Source organism: Falco cherrug, chromosome 5 (assembly GCF_023634085.1).
Source record: "Falco cherrug isolate bFalChe1 chromosome 5, bFalChe1.pri, whole genome shotgun sequence".
In the NCBI taxonomy this organism is placed as follows: domain Eukaryota; kingdom Metazoa; phylum Chordata; class Aves; order Falconiformes; family Falconidae; genus Falco; species Falco cherrug.
In genome coordinates, this window is record NC_073701.1 from 71,217,103 (window position 1) to 71,238,095 (window position 20,993).

Consider the following 20,993-nt stretch of genomic DNA (forward strand, 5'->3'; position numbering starts at 1 on the left):
ACTGAAATTCCCCGGCAGCAGTGTGGTTCTACATCAGTTTATGCTGCAAAGGAAATCAAACTCTCAGGGCTGCAGATTTGGTATTTTTCAGGAAAATAAACCTCTGAGCCATTCCTGTCCAGAGAGAGCACTCCTCCGAAGGTCTGCCATTCCCACCAGAAAACCCAAGGTGTCTTGTTTCAGAGACTCTCAGTATTTGCGGCTAACTGTTACTGTGGACTGACGCCACACCGAAGTCCTAACATTGAACATTCAGACTTTTGGTCGGCGAGACATCCCTGCTTAGCTGTGTGGGACATACAAGGTCAACTCCATCACTCCTTGCAGTGCCTACCTGGACACAGGACTGGTGGGGGGGGCAGCGAAGCAATGCTAAACAGGACTCCTGGGGTGTATTTCAAGCCCCGATATTAAGTCCACAAGGCTTACAACAAGCTGCTGAACTACGTTGACTCATAATGCTTTCTCTTAGGTAGAAATAGAGATTTTACTTCTCTTATTGAGCTTAAAGACACAGAAGCCTGGAAGTGGAGACACCTTTCCATGCTACTTTCATCTCGGATCAACTAGTACAAGCTGGATTACTTATGCTCTGAATTACTCTTCACTTTATAAGAGTCCAAATTGATTATTTCATGCTGGGCAGAGACAGGCATGTTACTAAATCACTTTTTACAGAGAGAGAATTTCCCATCTGATCACACTGTGGCATGTAGTGCTGCCCAGAACATTTTCAAAGCATTGTATGACCCCTAATAATCATCAATGACTCTGAAAGGTAGTGTTGGTATTTTGTTGATGGGAAGAGAAGACAGGACAAGAGATGATTTTCACTATGAGAGTGATGAGGCACTGGCACAGGCTGCCCAGAGAAGCTGTGGCTGCCCCATCCCTGGAAGTGTTCAAGGCCAGGTTGGATGGGGCTTGGAGCAACCTGGTCTAGTGGAAGGTGTCCCTGCCCACAGCAGGGGTGTTAGACTAGATAACCTTTAAGGTCCCTTCCAATCCAACCCATGCCATGACTCTATGAAAAGAGGTTAGATTTAGGTTTACACAAAGGTCACAGGCTGCCAGGAGCAGCAGCTCAGCTCAGTCCTACAACCTGGGGACATATGTCCTTGATTCAGGATATCAGGGGAAATTCTCAGTCTCAAAAGGAGAGAAAAAATATGATGCATGCTCTAAAAAGTTGCCATCAGCACAGCAAGCAGAGTAGGTCCATCTCGCTTCTGCCTTGACACTGGATGGACTGGAGAGGCAAATTTCACCTTGCTTCTTTGGCCATGTTTGCTAGCTCCTCTCTTCTGAAATAACCATATGAAGAAGATCCTTTCCACACCTGCTCTTCACCCCGTGTCCAGCATTCTATATCTTATCTCTAAAAATGTGGACCTCCAAAATCCAGTGTGCAAGTCTTTGAGAACTGCTAGATCCAAGGTATTTGGTGCTCCCTAGCAATTATTTCTGTGCTTCAGAAGCAGGTCTGAAAATACACGGATGGTTGGAGACACATCGCAGAATCAAGAGGTCTGAAGAGATCCTGGGAAAGCGTAATATGCATATTCTGGCACACTGACTTCTTCAATTACTGACATTTTCAAAGGGAAATTATTCCTCAAAAAGAAGAAGAAATCTGCTATCATGTCTAGACTCAAATTCATAGCTTGGGGTTGGTTTTTTTGACATTCACGATTCTTTTTAAAGGTGACATCAAGGAAGTGAGCAGGTGTAAACTGGAAGGGACAAAACACCCACCTCAAACAAACTGGTATTGGCAAACAAACAAAACAGATACATGCCTATCTTCTACCTTTGATTACTTTTAATCCGATTTACATCATAAGCTCCAGGGCTCAAAACCTGTCGGGAAGCATGATGAAAACGGCACATTTGACAGCTGCAAATTATTCCGCTCACCTAGTTCAGGGTTCTCTGTTTTCCATAGAAACAAGGGCAGAATAAAACAGCAAAGTATGGAGTGGGGTTACCTGAGGTTTTGTGTTTGTACAGTAAGAGCAGGCATAAAGTGTGGAAATCACCTAAAAATCTAATTTTTGTTCTGAAACAGAGGCTTTGCCTAGATACGAAAAATCACATCAACCAAAGGTGTGAATGCATGGTAAAATGGATGTGACCCCTTTTCAGAACACACTGATTTTGAGTAATGTTTTAACTGGCTAGATTAAATGAGTTTGGTTTAAACTGTAGCAAGCTACTCTGGAAGAAAATGAAGCACCCAATCCAAATAAACTTTGCACTAATGCAGATATCCTCATTTAAACAATAGTAAACAAAACCTTGCTTGGTAGGCAAGATCCACATGCAGAAGTCATTCAACCCACCTTCTCCCTGACTTTACACCTGTGAGACTGAGGTAAGTTAATTTCTCACATTGCGTAGTTAATTGTAAAGCAGTTTGAAGGTAAGTGCTGAGTTAGCACCAAGCCTTGACTGCTAAGTTAGGTCTAAATTCAGGAGGAAAACAGAGACTAGCACTAAACCTGCCTCCTTCTCTTTAGATGAGAGCCACCTGTGCTTCAACTCATGCAAAGTATTTTACAGTCGGCCTTGTCTCACCATGTTGGGCTGCCATCCTTCGACGTTGACGCAGCGATCAATGCACCACCAGAAGTCATCTTCAGATTCTCCCTTCCAGGCGAAGACAGGGAACCCTGGCACAGAGAGGAAGACAGATGCTAGCACAGCAAATCCCTTAGGGATTGGCTCTCCCTATGTCCACACATGATGAACTGGGCTCCTGACACCACTGTGGTCTTGCCTGCAGTCTGATTTTTCAACATTGAGCTTCGAGATACACACTGAAGACACACACTGAAGGCAGCAGACAGGAGTCAGCTTTAGCCTTCCCAGTTTCTTCCTCTCCCCCAAGAAAAAGCTGTAGCCACCAGAAGAGAGGGCAACACCCTCCTAACAATAACATTTATTTGTGAAATCAAGCTTTCGCTCTGAGTTACATGTCCTACCTCCCTTTTAGGCATGTTAGCCACAAATTTACTTGAATGCATTCTGACTCATAAGCAATTATTATTCAGCTTCAGCGAGGAAGACAACAGGCAAGCTAGTGGGTTTGGCTTCTTCTGGGCCTCCCAGCTCTCACGGTAGAATCCTGGCCTTGCCCAGGTAAAACAGGATTTGAATTAAGGCATCTCCCAGGTGAGCAGCAACAGGGACAGCTTCTGTTTTGTGAATTATGTCCCCCAAAAATTCCTTCTTTCACTCCTTTTAGCCAAAGTTATGACTCAAATTTATAGACCTGAAATAAAATTTAGCTTTGTTTCTCTTAGCAAAACAACTTCCAGATTCACAAAGCCTGTTCAGCTAATAATGTGCATCACCATCATTTGTACTACGTACTTCTATACTCCAAAGAAAAATCATTCTAAGATTTTCACAGCCATGAAAGGGATTGATCTTGTGCTGTTTACCTCCTATAGGTTTATTCTAAATTGAAGAGAATGAAGGGAAAAAACTGTAAGAGATGGTAAATGAGCTAAATACGATGGGACAGCAAGAAATCTTTTTAAAAACAGAAAGAACAAAGCAGGTGATGTTTCCTACCGCTTTCAGCAAGGGCAGCAGCCACTTCATTAAGAGTAGAGTAGATGTTGCATGCAGCCCATCGGCACTGCGCACCCAATGCACCAAGAGTCTCCATTAGGACCTGGATTTAAACATCAACAACAAAAAAATCAGAAAGAGCAATGCAAAGAGCAATACATAACTGGGATTTTTATTTGCTATTTATGGGAAAGCTTCTGGGGGGTATCTGAAGTTGGTTTTAAGCAGCATCAGGGATCGTTAGAAAGTTGCATAGAAACCAATTTTGCAATTACTTCTTTTTTTTTACCATTTCAAATGGATTTAGCAAATAAGAACTTCAAAGCATATTCTATATGCAGCCTATATATGTGTGTGGATATATGTAGAAACATATATATATCTATGCAGATTTCAATCAGCAAGGTCCCAAATCTAGTCAGGAGAAAGCACTCCTGGTCCATGTTTGGAGAAGAAACTACAGATCTTGAATGGCATTAAAGCTCTGATCAGTGACCACTTCTTCTGGCTCATACGATACAGATAATTCAATTTCCTTAGTCTCTACTACTCAAGCAATGCCTTACAGATGCATGCATTACATCACCTTTAAAGCACTGGCTCTATTTAGAAACATTTGCAAAATCGACCATTCTATTTTTGTTCAATGTAAGGTGCTGGACTCAGAGACCACATCTCTGTATTATCTGCTTGGGGGTCTATTTTAGAGAACAATCAGAGGAAAATCCCTGTCTGGAGTTTGTGGACAGGGTCTTACAGCTGTCTGGGCTGTAATGTGTGTGCAGCCCACGATCTTGGCCCCGGCCAGTGGCTTCTCTCCCTGAGCTCTCTTCCTCAAAGCCATCAGCGCGGGCATTTCTGAAAAGTAAAAGTAAAAAAGAAGTCCATCAATGTGATGGAAAGAGGGATGAGCATGGAATAAAACAGCCAGCATAACTTCTTGCCCTGCTATCTGGTACTCCTATGAATTTGTACAGCTATGGCAGCTTCAAAAAGAGCTAAAGCCTTGAGAGCAAGCATCAAATAAGTCATGGCACAGCTGAAAAGGACCCAATAACCCTCTGAATTTCACCACACACACACACATACACACCCCGTTATTTAGCATGTAGCATCACTGCATTTTCAAATTTCTACCTGCAAATGCCCAGGTGAGGCTGGAGGAAAACCTGCTTCAGACTGAGGACTTGGGACTCGTTGCTCTTGTCAGCCTCTCCAGTATTCCTGCAACTACCTACACACTGCATTGCCTTTGCTACGGATTTTTGGAGACAATCATGCCAAAGCAAAGTTGTTTAATTTATTTGATGGATTTCATCTTTTCTACTGATTTTAGCAAAATGCATTTGACTACAGAGTAGTCCTTCAGCAGTTGACTGGCTGGAGCTACACAGTATAACCCTGTTACTCCTTTCCATTCCACAAAATCCTGTAAAAGTTTTCCCATCTCTAACAGGAACGGTGTCAAGAAATCACCAATGTACCGACCCTCACAAGAAGAGGATTTGGGGGAAAGAAGAACCCCACAGGACAGCCTAGGACAACATGGAGCATGAGGAACGTGCCCCATTTACCTTGTTCAGCAATTTCAATCTCTCGACGCCCAAATTCTGCCTGCTTTATGTTTTTCACACAGAAATCACTACTGCCTTTGGAGTTCTTCTGCTGTTTGTCTCGCGGGGAGGTCTCATCATCAGAGCTGTCTGTGTAGGAGGCAGCTGGAGGAAGAAAAGGAGGTAAGAAACAAAACAAAATATTCCCTAAAGCCAAACCACCTGCAGTGGAAGGACACAGATGATCTGCTGAACGTGTCTATGGATGTGCTTCTCCATGTGTACATGCCAGCTCCCTCTGTCCTCGGCTGGGATTTCCCCTCCTCCTTACGATGACAGTTTCCCCACAGTCAGCTCTTACCTGCAATGACTTACTCACTCTCATCTACCTCTACCTGAACACCACACCAGAGGTAATTAGCTTAAGCACTGCCCATGTCCCCTGTGGTCACATCTCCTCATGCTTTGCAACTCCTCTGTGGCCTTCTCCCATCTTTCTTCCCAAATTTTAAGCCTTTACAGCTCTAAGATAGCCAACAAAAAATGCCTATTAATGTTTTCAGTACTTCCAAAACATTAAAACTTGTAATTAAAGACAGGATAGGTGCAAGACCCTATTTCATTTTAAACAACAGCATGGTGAAGGCCACTAGTTAATTATTGTTCAGTTATGGTGGTATTCCCAGTCCTTGGATTTGCTCAGTTCCAATGTTCCTCAATAAGGGCAATGGCCAAAAGTTGCTGCTTGGGCTTGGGAGGCTCACATGGGATGGTAGGGCGAAACTTCTTCATGGGAAGGATAATGCAACATTGGCACAGGTTGCCCAGAGAGGTGGTGGCTCTCCATCCTTGGAGGACGTCAGGAACTGGTTAGAGGGAGCCATGGCTCACCTGATCCTGTGCTGGCAATGACCTGCTCTGACTGGGTGGGGGGAGAGATGCCCTTGGTGGTTCCTTCCCACCAACAACTCTGTAAATCTACAGACAGCTCAATCCAGCCCTTGGGTATTCCCCTTCTTTTCTATTATAATTACAAACAATTGGACGTGTATTTAATCTTTTGCCTTTCTGGATCTTCTTTAACCCCTCCTCCCTCTTGCTCTTTTGATAAGAGGAAGAAAGATGGCACTACCTCTCTCCAAAGTGAGGAGCCTACAGCGGATAGCAAACATACAGTCTCACAGAATCAGATTATGCTTCTTGATGATATATGGCTTCTGGGTGTAGATGTGCATGTGAACACAGAATTAATTACAACTGCAGTCAAGAACTGCCTTCCTTTCCTATCAACATGCTCCAAACTTTTGGTTAGGCAACTAGTCTATAGCAGACGCAAGAAGATTTACTGAAGAGCCCTTCAAGGAGTTAGAAATCCCCCTTCCCACTTATTTTGATTACTAAAATCACATGTAGAGTCCATTTTCAATTTGAGCCACAATGAATTAGCTACCACTTCTGCTTCCAGTTTACCGGATCAGCTAAAAGACCATTTGTGCCACGCTCTCCTCTGGAATATTCTCCCATGTGGGAAACCAGACCCCTTTCATCTTCTGGTCAAAGCAACACGTAAGGCTTGGAGATGAACTAGAAAGCATTACTCCTCTTTCCCTTCCAGAGGACCTTTCCAGGACTCAAAGCCTCATCCACACGGTCATTCCCCATTCCTCATTAAATTGCCCTGAGCTTCTACTCCAAGTCTTTACTCCCCAGATCACGTGGTTCATCTAAAATGAACATGAGACCTGGCATCAAATTATTTGTTACAGCAGAAGAGGACCACCTTTGTAGAACAGCACTATCCATGACAGCCTCGGTGGAGTTAGCCATTATCATGCATTGCTAGCAAATGATGCGTACATGTGTGAGGGCATCACATCTGATGATGAGCTCTCTTCCACAACATTGGAACAGCATTAGTTAAATCTTTACCTAGGAAACGTTGCATAGTCAAACTCAACAGCTACTGGCTTTGGGCAAGGTGTTGCTGTGTGTGTGAGCTAGCTTCTCTCCCTGGCACAGTCTCCAAGAGGGAATGATCTACACCAAACACCCAAGGGAGTTCTACTCACCAGTCAGTACAGATTCCCAACCTTCTACTCCAATTCTGCCAAAGGAATTAGGTAGTAGGAAGGGTGAGTACTTCTTACACAGTGTTACAGTAAGAATGGCATGCATGGTTGAACCACCCACCAGTGTTCCCAAAGAGCTGCAGCCTTCCAGAAGCATCCAGATCTCAAGTGAAGACCGAAACCAAGAGCGCCCTCAGAGAACTTGAAGTAAAGGCAAACCACCCCTCTGCCCAGAATTTCAATGGCTCTGTTAGCACTTTCACAGCAGAAAATCCAAACCAAAGAGTTAAACCCTTCCTCCCCAACACGGCCATGGGTTCGTCTTTCCTGCAGCACCCAGCAAGCTGATTACTTTCTCTTCTGGCCCATGTGAAGCGCTTGAATGATCTGAAGGAAAAAAAGCTTAGTGCTGCCACTGTTGGTGTGCCAGGCTCCCCAAGACCCGCTCAGGTCTTAATCCGCTTACAGAGAATTATGCATTGCTGAAATTTCTCTGCAAAGGCTCCATCCTCAGCAGGGTGTGAAAGGCAAGTCCGACCCTGCAAACAACACGCTGATGGCAATGTATTTCTGAATTTGTGCTCACAATCCCACAGCAGCTCTTGAAGGACCAGAAGCCTGGCTTAATAACAAAAGAGCACCTTATATAATACCAAGCGCTTTTGTATCAAGGACTCCAGAAGGAAGGATTAATTAGTTAAAGGAGGATTATTTCTTTGAAGACAGCTAATCTATGCAGAGGTTTCTTTAAAACCACAGATCTTCATTCTGGGGGCTGAAAGTAATTTTTTCAAACAAAAAACCCACCTAGATGGCAACCATATTTTCATATGCGGATGGTTCTTTACCGTTACGTACATATAACATAGAATAGTGCATATAGCACTATGGTAATTAAACTAATATTGTTAGTGTAGTATAATAGCATACTAATACATAATACTAAATTTTGCCCTTGCTTTTCTGTAAAATGAAAATGAAGCAGAGAAAGGAAACGATTCTTACCACCTGTAATCTAGAAATATCCAATTAACCAATGGGACAAACAGCCTCCTAAATATCATCTCCAATCACCCAGAAGTTGAATAATGAAAGCTTCATAACTGGGATTGGCATTCTGTAGAGCCACATACCATTTTAATATAAGTTGTATTATTTCAATGAAAACAGCAGCAGGTCTCAGGCACTGTTATCCAGGGGAAAAATGTTGGGGGAGGAAAGCAGACACCTGCAGCCCATGTCCTGACCGAGCAAAGACCAGGTCAGAGCCTAAGTTCAGCTAAACTTAGCTTTGGTAATATTTTACTATTTTACATGAGGATCCACTTGCATCTGTAGTATTGGCATTGGTAAGGGCAAAAAGGGGTCAACCTTGCCCACAACAGCCCAACTAAAAAGAAAAACCTTGTTTCCTTTCCGTATAGCCTTTTGAAAGTTATGAAACAGCATGAGGATGAAGACATTGCCCTTTAACTAAAGATATTTATGGTTCTAATTCCATTTCACTGCCCACCTAACGTGTATGCGGTGCACAATACACAACGCTGCGTGCTTTAGTATTCAAAGCACTGGGCTGATATAAACCAGCTGATCCCCAAAAGCCTTTGCTCAAGCAGATAACACTTATCTGAGTTTTGCAGAAAGGGAAAGAACAGTTAGTGAAATTTAAGTTATTCGCCCGGCACAATGGCAAAACATGCCCTCAACTCCAAAACTGAGCTGTCAGGTCAGTGCCTTTCCCTGGTTTGCAATAGCAGACGCTGTTAAACATCCTGGTGCGTCCTTGGGCATGTAAACCCCTCCCAAACAGCACAGAAAACAATTAATTCCTCTGGTGAGAAAAATGACTCATTTTAAATGAAGTGGAACTACTACAGAAAACTGGTGGCTAATAGCAAATATGGATAAGAGACTTTTATTTCTAATTTGAAGAGTCAGATCAGCACAGATTCTTAGTATTTTCATTCTCGGTACTTTAAAGCAACCAAGTGATAAAAGTTTTCATGTTCAGCAGTGTTTCTGCTGTTTTTTCATAGAATCATAGAATAGTTTGAGTTGGAAGGGACCTTTCAAGGCCATCTAGTCCAGCCCGCCTGCCATGAGCAGGGACATCTTCAACTAGACCAGGTTGCTCCAAGCCCCGTCCAACCTGCCCTTGAACACTTCCAGGGATGGGGCAGCCACAGCTTCTCTGGGCAACCTGTGCCAGCGCCTCACCACCCTCATTTTTCCCATTATTGCTTCTAGCAGAATTCAGTTAGCCACACATGGCACCTTGGAATAAGCTTTTTCACATCACAGCTTCACGGACTGTACCTATTTTGGAGACCAGCTGATGATTTTGATCAATTTTTTCCAGTTTTGATTGGCAGGAAGAGCAAGAAACCACAGGCTGTTTGCAGAGATGCTGTTTCCACACCCAGGCCTCTCTTGCATCACTAAAACACCACTGGCACCTCCCCATCATTTTGAGCAGAGATGCTGGGATGACTGCCTTCCCACCATGCATGTTTCAGGTAAGAGTCACTTGAGTTTCACTCCTTCACTCACGCCCACCACTTCCAAAGCTGAGGACCTCCTCACTCCTCTCATGTGTCCAAAGAGCAACGCAGCTGGGGAAAGGGCTGGAACACATGTCTGATGAGGAGGGGCTGAGGGAACTGGGAGTGTTCAGCCTGGAGAAAAGGAGGCTCAGGGGGGACCTTCTCGCTCCCTCCAGCTGCCTGGAAGGAGGTTGCAGCAAGGTGGGGGCTGGTCTTCTCTCCTAAGTGACAAGTGACAGGATGAGAGTAAATGGACTCAAGTTGTGCCAGGGGAGGTTTAGATGGGGTATTAGGAAAAATGTCTTCACTGAAAGGGTTGTCAAGCATTGGAACAGGCTGCCCAGGGAGGTGGTGCAGCCACTACCCCTGAAGGGATTTAACAGATGTGTAGATGTGGTGCTTAGGGACATGGCTCAGTGGTGGGCTTGGCAGTGCTGGGTTAATGGTTGGACTCAATGATCTTCAAGGTCTTTTCCAACCTAAATGATTCCATGATTCTTCCCCTCCATTATCATCTCTCTGCTCCTCACGCTTCTTTTTTTTCCAGCCTTTTTCCATCCCAGGAGGGCTTAATGGATTGTTTACACTGTGCTACTGCTCACCCCTAAAAAGAGAATGACAAAGATCCATGCTGAGAGGTAGTAATGGGATTTATCCACCCATCTTGCAACTGTCGTGGGAATAGAAGTCTTCCGTCCTGACTGTCAGGCTAGCAGCTTTCATTAGGAGGGAAATGTAATACTTTCACAAGCTAATTAATTGCATTTGCTGATGCTTTAGCAGGAGATGCTAAGTGCAAGGGGCAGAGGAGGATTCCCCAAAGTTGCTTCAAGTTCTTTCAGCTCTGAATCAGGAGCAAACACAATGACATTAGACAGGCTAATCAGCCTATTAGTCTTAAAAAATGAGTTATAAAATATACCCTGATTAGATATTGGATGGAGTTGTAAAACCTGTGCAAATGTTATATTAATCACAGACCTGTATTAGGGAAGTCTAATCATTAAAGCCAGCTTAAAACATGCTGCCCAAGATGATACCATTATAAACATAATCCAGATGGCTTACAAAGTGCAAACAGAGCCCCAGCTGATTTCTCCCTCGAGAGGACCCAGCATGCACATTCCCCAATTTCTCCTAAAAGCCCTTTGTGTGGGAACACAGCCACTGCAGGGGTGATGGGTCGTCCAGGTTGTCCCCAACCTTGGGGGGCTCCTCCAAGCCTCTGGAGGAGGCTCTGGAGCTTCCTCCAAGAATACAAGGCAACATGAAAGAAGCAGCAACCCAAGAACCTGGAAAGGAGACAAAGAACAGTCACTTGTTCCACAGGAACCAGGGTGAAGCCATCAGACTGTGCATGGCTTTCACTGTTTGTGTGCCCAGGATCAGATCACAACCTCCAGCAGCTGCACCTTCTGGAGGTGAGCACCTGCCTCTGCCCAGAGCTGAAAGGACCACATAACCACAACTTTTCTACTAGTTACCTTTGCTCTTCTAAACCTGGGTTGCTGAAAAAGGTGAAAAGCTTGTAGGTCCTCATCTACCATGTTTTTCAGGGAGCACACACGTAACCATCTCTGTTACGGGCAATGCACTACTGCCACAAAGCCACTTCATATAAATCTGCTCAGACATCTTATCTGACTGGTTCTGAGATACGTTACAGCCCGAAGGGATGGGAGACGGGCAGGACTGATAATACTGCCTCAACCTAGTGGGTTGTCACAGTGTGCTCCTGTCCCAGCTCAACCCCAATAACCTTAACATCAGAGAAATGAGTAGAGAAATGAAAAAGAGGCTTTCCATCCCTACGTCAGGAAGACTTCTGGCCCACCACCTAGGCTCAATTACAAGTTCTGTACACAGTGTCTCATTGCAGCAGTCAGCCAGGAGCCAGATCCTGAGTTCGTGGAGGCTTTCTACACTTCACGGAGCTAAAATGTCCCTGTTTAAACCTCTCAGACTTCCTGGCTCCTCAAACTTCCGCTACTAATGTGGTTGCCCTTTAGTGTTGGCATCTAGCTCATCACTTGTGCTGGCAGAGAGGATTGCTCCATGCTTTGCTGCTCACTCACATGCTGCTCTGTACACCATCTCCTGATAGCTCAAAAAAACCCCATGAAACCACGTTCATCACACACAGGAGGTTTTACCCTGTTTGCTCCCAATAGGTTATGGCACGTACCATGGCAGGCCAGGCACAAGAACAGGGACATTCTCTAAAGCTTCAACAGTGAAGATCTACTAGGACTTCAGATGGGCATCAAGTTGAGCTGTAATTGTCAGCTGCATCCACCCTGGGAAATAAAATAGGCGAGGGACTGGTCTTTGGTGCTGTGGCTGGCTGGCACAGCAGGGCTCGGCTCACATCCATCCATGCACACAACTGGACAGCATGGACAGCCCTGCGTGAGCCCATGGGCTCTGTCCTGCTTCCTTCAACAGCAGACATGCAGCTGGAAGCTGCAGGAGGGATATGACCCAAAACACCCTCATACAAGCAGATATGGGTGGACTACCTTCAGATTTGATTTTTGGCCACAGGCTTTCACTGTGCAGAATGGCAGTTGTCCATGGCCAGCAAAGTATGCAACCTAAACGCAACCATACCTCACAGCACATAATCTACCCCGAAAAAGAATTATTTCTTGTTATACAAGAGGTATCTAGCTGGGAGGGTCAGGGTAGGATGCACTTTTGAGCTCTTGTGGTCTCTGATGCTTCAAACTACCAGATACCTAGCCAGGTTCTCCTCAAATACACTGTGACCTGCCAAGCATCCAAAAAATGCATCCATATCATGGATGGGTGCATCCATGGTATAGACAGGGACTAAGTGAAAGACTGTGGTGGAGCCTCACCATGAATGATCCTTATTCCCCATGGCCCTGGCATAAAGCCAGACCTCTGCAAGGTCTGCAGACAGACCTTGGCCTCCAACCTGAATACTCATCTCAGAGCTCTTGACGGTACTCTAACATGAAGTTTGGTACACATCACCAGAAAGGCCTGATCATTTGCCTTCACAGTCAGGAGGAGCTGAGAAATAATACCTCCGCCAGTTTCAAAGACACTTACATCTCCAATCCTTGCAGCCTTGTGTTAGAAGCTGATTTATTCTGCATCTTCTTCAAGAGGCCAGGACCAGAAGGGGATCAGAAGCATTAAGACTCCTTGAGGGATGGGGAATTGGATCCAAATTCCCTTCTGTGATGGTCTCAGCTAGGACAGTACCTGCAGTATTTTCAGGTAGCAAGCAGTATTCCCTTCAAAGTGCCAAGGATCCCAGATGGACCTATCCTGAACAATTTGAGAGCATCCCCGATGACCTCTCCCTATTCCTGGAAAGCCACTATCCTCATAAACAACTCCTGAAGTGACATAAGGTCTCCAGCACAGTAACGGTACTTAATGACACACTTGGAGACAAAGAAAAGAGGACACTGGAAGGTGAGGTGTGATACCAGTCCCACATGGATGTTACTGGACTAGGGTAAATTTAGCTGAAGGTGCCACTTGGGCACGTAATGTTTTACTGAATGGGCCCGTGACGTTCCTACGTGCTGGGAAGTGCAGTTGCACTGAACTTCCTCAGCACTCTGTGGCCACTGGCAACTTATTTGTTGCCAGTCTCTAACAAACATTAGAGACTGTTTGCAAAGCACAGGGCAACTTCGCCTTCTTCACTCGAAGTCAAGGTAAGTTTTAGCAGTCATTCTCTCAAGGCTGCACTCTTTCCTGTAGGGAAAAAATGCCAGTTTCCACCAGGAGATTTGTTTTCAGGACTTTCTTGTGCTGCCTTTTTTGCATCAGTTTGAAATGTTGAATGTTTGATTTCTAAATGTCGGATGTTTGATGAATGGGGCACTCAGTGTAACTAACCTGTTTTTCATGGGACCTCCCTTTGACTGGGTTTTAAGAAACCTTCATGGACTGCTCCAGAAATTAAGTTTCAGTTGTCTCCCTTGAAAATGATGCATGTTCATAGAAAACAAAACAACCTATGCAGGTCAAAACAAAACTTTGCTGTGCCATCTTCTCAAAGGAACGAGCCTCCTACCAGGGGGACCAGAGCCTGAAGGTTTCTGGATGGTGCTGCACAACCACCAAATATTAGTCCAGACAAAGCAAGTTTCCAGAACCAATCTTTGTAAATATACCTGGTGCTTCAGAAGAGCCCTGAAATTTAAAAGAAAACAAAAAATCCCCAGTAAACCCAACCTCCCTCTCCAGTGAGTTCCTGTAAGTACAACTAGCAAGACCGAACGAGAAGTCCACTGCTTGCTTGCTAAAAATTTCATTTCACAGATTCCAGCAGGAAAGGCACAGAAGACACACGCAAAGCCTTCAAAGGTCACCACTGCTCTTGCAAAGACTCCAATTTCATGTGCAATGGGCAAGTCCAAACCTACAGTGGGATCCACATGGATTTATTCAAGAACAGGAAGGGAAGATGACATGCAAGCACGAACAGTGGAAACACTGTTTTGCTGAGCCTGGAAGGAAAAGGAAAGGGAAGGGAGGAGGAAAGCCAGTAACAACTGCACATGAGGCTTATAAGGAGAGATGAGAAGTGTTGAGAGAATCAGAGTAACTTCATTTCCTACCCAACTATACATGAAGACAAGAAAAAAAGCAACAATCCTCTGTCCATGCCTTCCCTCTGACACTACCGACCGCACATCAGATCTGGGAGTTGCTTGAGTAAAACACAGGACAAACCCTGTGGTCTGCAGAGATGCTGTACGTGCAGCTGATGGCACACACCTGAGCTGTAGCTATCTGTAGAGGACTGCGAGATGGAGCGGGAAAGCGAACGGCGGCCAATCTTCGTTGGGCGCTTGTTGAATTCTTGCTTTTGGTCAGCAAACTGGATCTGTTAAAAGGAAATTAATAGTTAAGTCAGACATAAAACCCCAACAGTCTGATAGAGAAGATTAATCCCAAGAACCCAAAGCCTTAAGCAGACACTGACACCACCTCAGTTATGCGCTGAATTGTTATTTATTATTATTCCTGTTATTTAATTTGGAACAGGGTATGCTAAATTGCCTACTTTGTTTAATTTCAGACCTTCCACCAGACGCAGCATCAACACACTTGTCCTTCAAATACCTTGAAACTCCTCTTTTAACCACACAAATTACAAAGCTGCTGTCCCCGTTACACACAAACTTATTTTCCAAAATGCTGATGATAAGGGTTATTCATTGCAAGAGAAGCCCTATTAGGGCCACCCTACATTTGCAGAGCTGATGCGGACACTGACCCTTCTCGCAACGTTTATTGCGGTGACTAGTATGAGATGCTCCCTATATGCTATACAAAACACAAAAGGCAAAAATAAAAACACTTCGAGTAATGAATACAGCTTCCAGCTGCGCTCTATATTAAGAAACATTTCAGATTAGATACATCACTCAAGGCTGTTGTAACTGTTGGGATCATGGACGCCTGGGGAGCACAAGTATTTAAGAGTATTGCATTCAAGAGTACACAACTTTATAGAACAAATCAAGAAATGAAGGATAAGGCATGTAAATGAAGTGATGTGCAGGCTGGCAAAATGTGATTATCCAAGTTGGAGAAAGGGAACAAACTATCATTTACCAGCAGTGCCTACAATAATACCTCAGCAACGGATGTAACAGCAATATTTTGTGGCATTTTGCATCTACCTTGTTTTTTCATGGAGCTCATCTCATTGTGACAAATTGTTATGAATGACAAATAGCAACCTTCTCACCCAAGATGAAGAATCAAGCCCATTTCCATTTCAGTCATCACCAAGGAATGAAGATTTCAGACTTCCCAGGAACATCTGTGAAGCCCCAAGACCACCAGTAGGTTTGAAAGCAGCTGAGCACAACCAGGCTCAGCCCTGCCCATGCTACAGCTGCAATAACTGCCCAGCCAAGAGATAAATATTTAAGTCAGCAAAGCTGATCTGCTCCAAAGCACAGAGAGGACAGAAAGGATAGGTTAAGAAGTGTCACTTTTATCTATGCACTTTTAAGGGGAAAATGAGATTTAACACTGGTACTTAAAGAAGAACATCTTTCTCCAAGCTTCATTTTACTCCTGCCCTTGGTTGAAAAGAACAGCAAGAAAGCCAGTCAGTATTTCCTTACCATAAACTCCTCAAATCCAGGTTTTCACATACACTGAACATCTGCTCTTACAGATGACTGTTAGTGATTTTACAGTAGAAACGCAATTCTTCCGTGCCCTGTTGACGTCTACCTCATGTTGAACTTGTCTTAATGCTTCCCTGCTCACATCAGCACCGACCTGCAGCTTGTGACCCCAAAAGAGCTTCACAGACATCAGATGCATTTCAGCAAACACCAAGCCTGCTCAGAGCCCAACTGCCTTACCCAAGGGACACAGCACATCTCAAACCCACACCAGCAGCTCAACATCCTTTTTAATTATCTCTATGTGGCTACTGGGCCATATGTAAGCATTCAGAAAGAAAAACCTGTTAGAAAATATTCTAACTCTCTGTGCTCATCACTTTGTAAGCCGACCACTGATGCTCCCACTATGTTCACGAGACATGATAAATCTCAGGGAAACTGGAAACACAACCTCCAATTGCAAATTTCCTTGGACTTTGCTACAAGCATAAACTGACTCAGTCTGGTACAACAGGGTTAAATATTTACATCTCCAAAATACTGAAAGCCATTAATTGAGTCTATTAACTAACCCCTTGGGCATATTTTGAGAAGTTAGTTTTGTTTAAAGAAGTCACCTAACCAGAAAGAATTTGATCCTGTTGGGAACTCAAGTTCAAGTTCAATGGTTTAAGTAACGGCACTTGACATTGCACTTGAGATGGACTGGTGATGCTACAGAGTTGGTGCTCTGCTTTTTGGGCCAGTAAGTGAAGGAAAAAGGTGATCAGCATCTCAGGTAGCTCTTTCAGAGTCCCCTGTGAACCTAAGTCCGAGCTGGCCCAGGGACAGCTAGTCCAGGCTGCTGGGGAGGAGGGAAAGAACCTGGGAGAGCATTTGCAGCAGCCCCTGGGAGCTCCTTCTTTTCTGCTAATCTCAAACCAAACAACAGAGTGACACCGGATCAGGAAACACACAGGGGAAGAAAAAAACCCATGTCAAACTCATATTACAGTCAACACTTGCATTGTGGATTAACACCTCTGATCCCGGCGGGATGGGGTCTTTGTGCACATATGCCAGTTTTTATATTCCTTTTCTATGAAGCTGTTGGCCTGAAATAACTCCCCACCCCCCTTAAAACAAATCCCTTGACAGCTGAGCAACTTCATCTAAGCATCAGGTTATTTGTGTGAAACTATGCTCTCAGCAAAGTGAGAGTCTGGAAATCTAACAAAGGGTGAATAATTTGTATTACAATTAACATTTTCCTTTCCCACATAATCTCTTCAAGGACATTCAATGCAACTATTTCCAGTGACACGGTACTATTGATAATTGCATGCAGAGCTCTTGAAGTACTTCCACATCCAAGACTGATAGGCAAGTACATGCCAAAAAGCAAAGTCATGAACCAAATTAGGCAGAACCAAAACTAGACTTTATAATAAACCCTGCCCTCAATGCCATTAAGGGTTAAACCCTTTAAAGGCTCCCACAAAACGGGTTTAGCTTTAGCTGAGCAAGCCACTGACAGCCAAGAGGTAGAAGGAAGCACCAGAAGGGGAGAACATCAGGAAGGGGCCAGGTCAAGGCTCAGGTCTACTTTTAGGTTGTGTTGACACTTCACCAATGTCTCTTAGCTTTATCCTTTGAGCAGCAGAGAGACCAGGCAAGAAAGGATGCTGGAATCTGATTTAAGACATCTATTGTATCCACCTTTATTCAGTGCTAAATTTTGTATTGTGTGGACATGCAAAGGGTACACAGATATACCCTTAAGCAAGTTCCCACAACACGTTTATTTTTGAGTTGAAATCTCAGCAACGTACACTCAATCCAGACAGAAGGAGAAAACCAGACCTTGCTTACCCAAACCAAAACTCTGGTTTAAATCCTTACCGAACGGCACAAGGTGGGTGATGGCAAGATGTGTCATGTTCCAGCCTGGCTAGAAAGATGGGGCATTCAAGACGGGGATGAGAACAGTGATTTAGTATCAGGATGAACTCGCTCAGCTCATGCCAAAATGCTTCTGGAAGTAACAGCCAACTTTGCACAGACTTAACCTCAAAGTCTGTGCAGGTTTTGTGAGGCTGTGAAGCTTTTGAGAGCTGCAGCTGCTTGTATTTAGGAGTCGAACCTGCTCTGCAGCTACACAAACGTCGCTGCTTTCAACTTCCAACAGGAAAAAAACATTTCAAGCTGAAAAACCTCACCTCCAGAGGTACAAGGGGTTAATGACTTCTGAATACAGGTGCATGCTCATTACATTTCAAATGAGCTAAGTCTCACTTCGACCTGGGATTTCTACCGTGAAGAGCCACTCTACGCTGCTTCACCCAGAGAAAAAAGTTTCATCATCCGAGGTTTTCCTGGGCAATCTCCCTGCTTGCAAACCCATGGACTCCTCCATCATGGTACTCTGAAGAACAACCCCAGAGCAACATATTTGGCACAACACTTCATCATTTCAAACCTCCTGCTCCCCAGAGAAAATGAAGAGAAGTCCTCCAGAGACTGGGATTTTCTCTAAGCAGGGGGATGCAGTCAGCTCCAGAAATAAGTGACTGTGGGGGAACAGCAAGAAAAGGAGGGAAAAGGTTGGGGTAGAGAGGAACAAATGTACTTTCAAGTAGAAAAATGGTATTACGGTACTAAAGACTGCCCTCACCTGGGCTTTAATCCCTGAATCTCCATTCACGTTGTACTTCTTCTTGTTCAGCATGACGGCATCACTGACAGCCCCTCTGCACTGTCTCCCGCCAGGGCAGGGGCTGCCCCCCCGATTTATACCTCCCAGCCCTGCCGATCCCGATCCTGCCCGCTCTGGTTTCAGCTGCGAGGTGGAGGAAGAGGGAGGGAGGGAGGGAGGGAAAGGGAACCGCGTGGATTTTCAGACTCCCTTTTTCTGGCAGGAAAGGACCCCAAGACTTAATGAGGCGTCCCACCAAACAAGCCCTACTTCTGTTTTATGCTGCATTACAGTGATTGCCTGACCTCTTAGACAGTTAGCGGCAGTTTTTAACATGGCCTGGCTTGTGTGTGCATAACAATAGCTTATTTATATAACCAGAAAATTTCCCTGCTCGCTATAATTAACTTGCTAATTAGGCTCTTTTTAACTTGGGTTCTCCCCCCCACTTTCTTTTTCCCCAATGTCAGATGATTACGTTAACAGAGCCTCATTAGAAGAAAATTAACTAATGAGGAACTAAAACAATGAAGGCATTTGTTAGATGGCAAAGTGGTTTTTAATTATGCCAGTTCCTGCTCCGTCCTCCAGGTCAGCAAGTGCAGAGAGTCCGTCCTTGGAAGGGTCCAGGCCCCAACAGCCATCCCACTGTTCCCGCACTAGACCATTCCTCTTAGAATCACAGAAACACAGAATGGTTTGGGTTGGAAAGGACCTTTGAAAACCACCTAGTTCCACCGCTCTGCTAGGGGCACGGACACCTTCCACTAGACCAGGTTGCTCCAAGCCCCATCCAACCTGGGCTGGAACACTTCCAGGGATGGAGTGTCCACAACTTCTCTGGGCAACCTGTTCCAGCACCTCACCATCCTCATCTTAAAAAATTCTTCCTTATATCTAGTCTTTTCCCACCTTGCAGGTACCTACAGCAGCAGGAAAATGCTGTGGATAATCCTAGAGGGATGCTCATGCAGCAGTAGGGTTTGGGAAGTGTGATGCTTTCCTACCAGTGACCAAGCAGACCCACTCCAGGGCAATTTTTTAAATTTTTATTTAGTGGTTGGAGCTGTTATCCAAAGAGGTTTGCCCCTGACAATGTACCCAAGACAATTCCCATAGAAAGCCTCAGCATCTGCTTCCAAAGAGGGAGCTGGCAAGTGACGAGGCATCACCGATTGACTCAACACCAATTCTAACGAAATATGAAAAAAAAAGCTCCCCTCAGCTTTCTGTATTGTTATATACACCTGCTTTAGAAATAATTTACCACTGATCTGATCTAATATTGCTCCAATCTGATAAAATATTGCTCCTTAATAGTTGTCACTGTTGTCTAGTGGATGGTACAGCACAATGGGGAAAATGCTGCCAGCACTGCTTGCAAGTGCTCCTCCAAAGTGTTTCCATAGACAAGCACATGCCATGACAGCATTTTACATCTCCATAGTGGATTTCAAGGATTCCACAGAAAGAGAAAAAAATCCTGGGCTGTATGAAAGCAGCATCTGCTTTGTGAAGGGAAAAAAACAGAATTCCTGACTTTAATGGATCTGTAGAATAACTAGAAAATGGAAATATGGGATATCTCCCCTATGGAAATATGTCAGGGAATACAAGACTGGGATTAGCACCATTTGCTTCAACTGATACTACAGTTAAAGCTGTATTTTCAAAGTAAGTTTTTAATTTTTAATGTTATTGATGACCCTTTTCATGCAAAATCCTAAGAGAGATGCTACTTTAGTTCACTGTAAGTAAGCTAAAAGGCTTTAAAGGGTGTATGAAGTTCACCTTGGTGGTACCACCAAAGCACAAACTACTTCTCCAGTAGGTTATCACATCAAGATACTCAAATAGCTTTTTTTTTTGGGGGGGGGGGGGGCACCCTTCCCCCCCCCCCCCCCAGTGAAGACTGAGTCTGAGACACTAATATTAAGAACCTCTGCTTTATATAAATTCTAAAAATAAAGTTATTTCCTGCCTCTCCCATCCACAGCTCAGGTGTCTTCTGCAAGTTGTATGTCAGTTGTATTCTGGCTCACTCTTCAAATAAAAACAGGGAGAAATACATTCAATCCTAGTAAAATGCAAGTTGTCACTACAATTTAATAAACCATTCATTATTAAAATCAGTTTTTTAATCATGGCTGGAGCCCCACCTTACTGCAGCCTCCCTCCGTGTTAGTTTAGCCATGCCATGTGCTTGGAATACCTTCTACTCTTTTAAAAACTGCTAAATGAAACCTTAAAATACTGTAACAGCTACAAAAACCACCACACACACCCCTTGTGCAATGTGCAAGAGGAAGCACCCTTGTAAATTCTCTCAACTTTCAAATTTTGTGAGCACAGCATTTTTGTAGTGCTAGCGTCTCAGATTTATTCCTAGCCATGGGTATTTATTTTTTTAAAGGAACAAAGGGAGAAAACAATAG

The 20,993-nt window shown here is 44.3% G+C and overlaps 1 protein-coding gene across 3 annotated transcripts in view; it reads right to left on the bottom strand.

Moving 5' to 3' along the window:
• The window catches only part of AHCYL2 (adenosylhomocysteinase like 2), a 108,704-nt gene that overhangs the window by 19,157 nt on the left and 68,554 nt on the right, over nt 1-20,993 (bottom strand). For 2 of the 3 annotated variants that reach the window (XM_055711382.1, XM_055711383.1), the window contains exons 2-6: nt 14,512-14,620; nt 5,154-5,297; nt 4,337-4,437; nt 3,580-3,682; nt 2,578-2,672 (exon numbers count right to left, since the gene is read on the bottom strand). In XM_055711382.1, the coding sequence (XP_055567357.1) occupies nt 2,578-2,672; nt 3,580-3,682; nt 4,337-4,437; nt 5,154-5,297; nt 14,512-14,620 (552 nt within the window). Of the gene's footprint in view, nt 1-2,577; nt 2,673-3,579; nt 3,683-4,336; nt 4,438-5,153; nt 5,298-14,511; nt 14,621-18,537; nt 18,732-20,993 lie in introns of those variants that run through there. The other variant, XM_055711384.1, reaches the window with a different exon arrangement.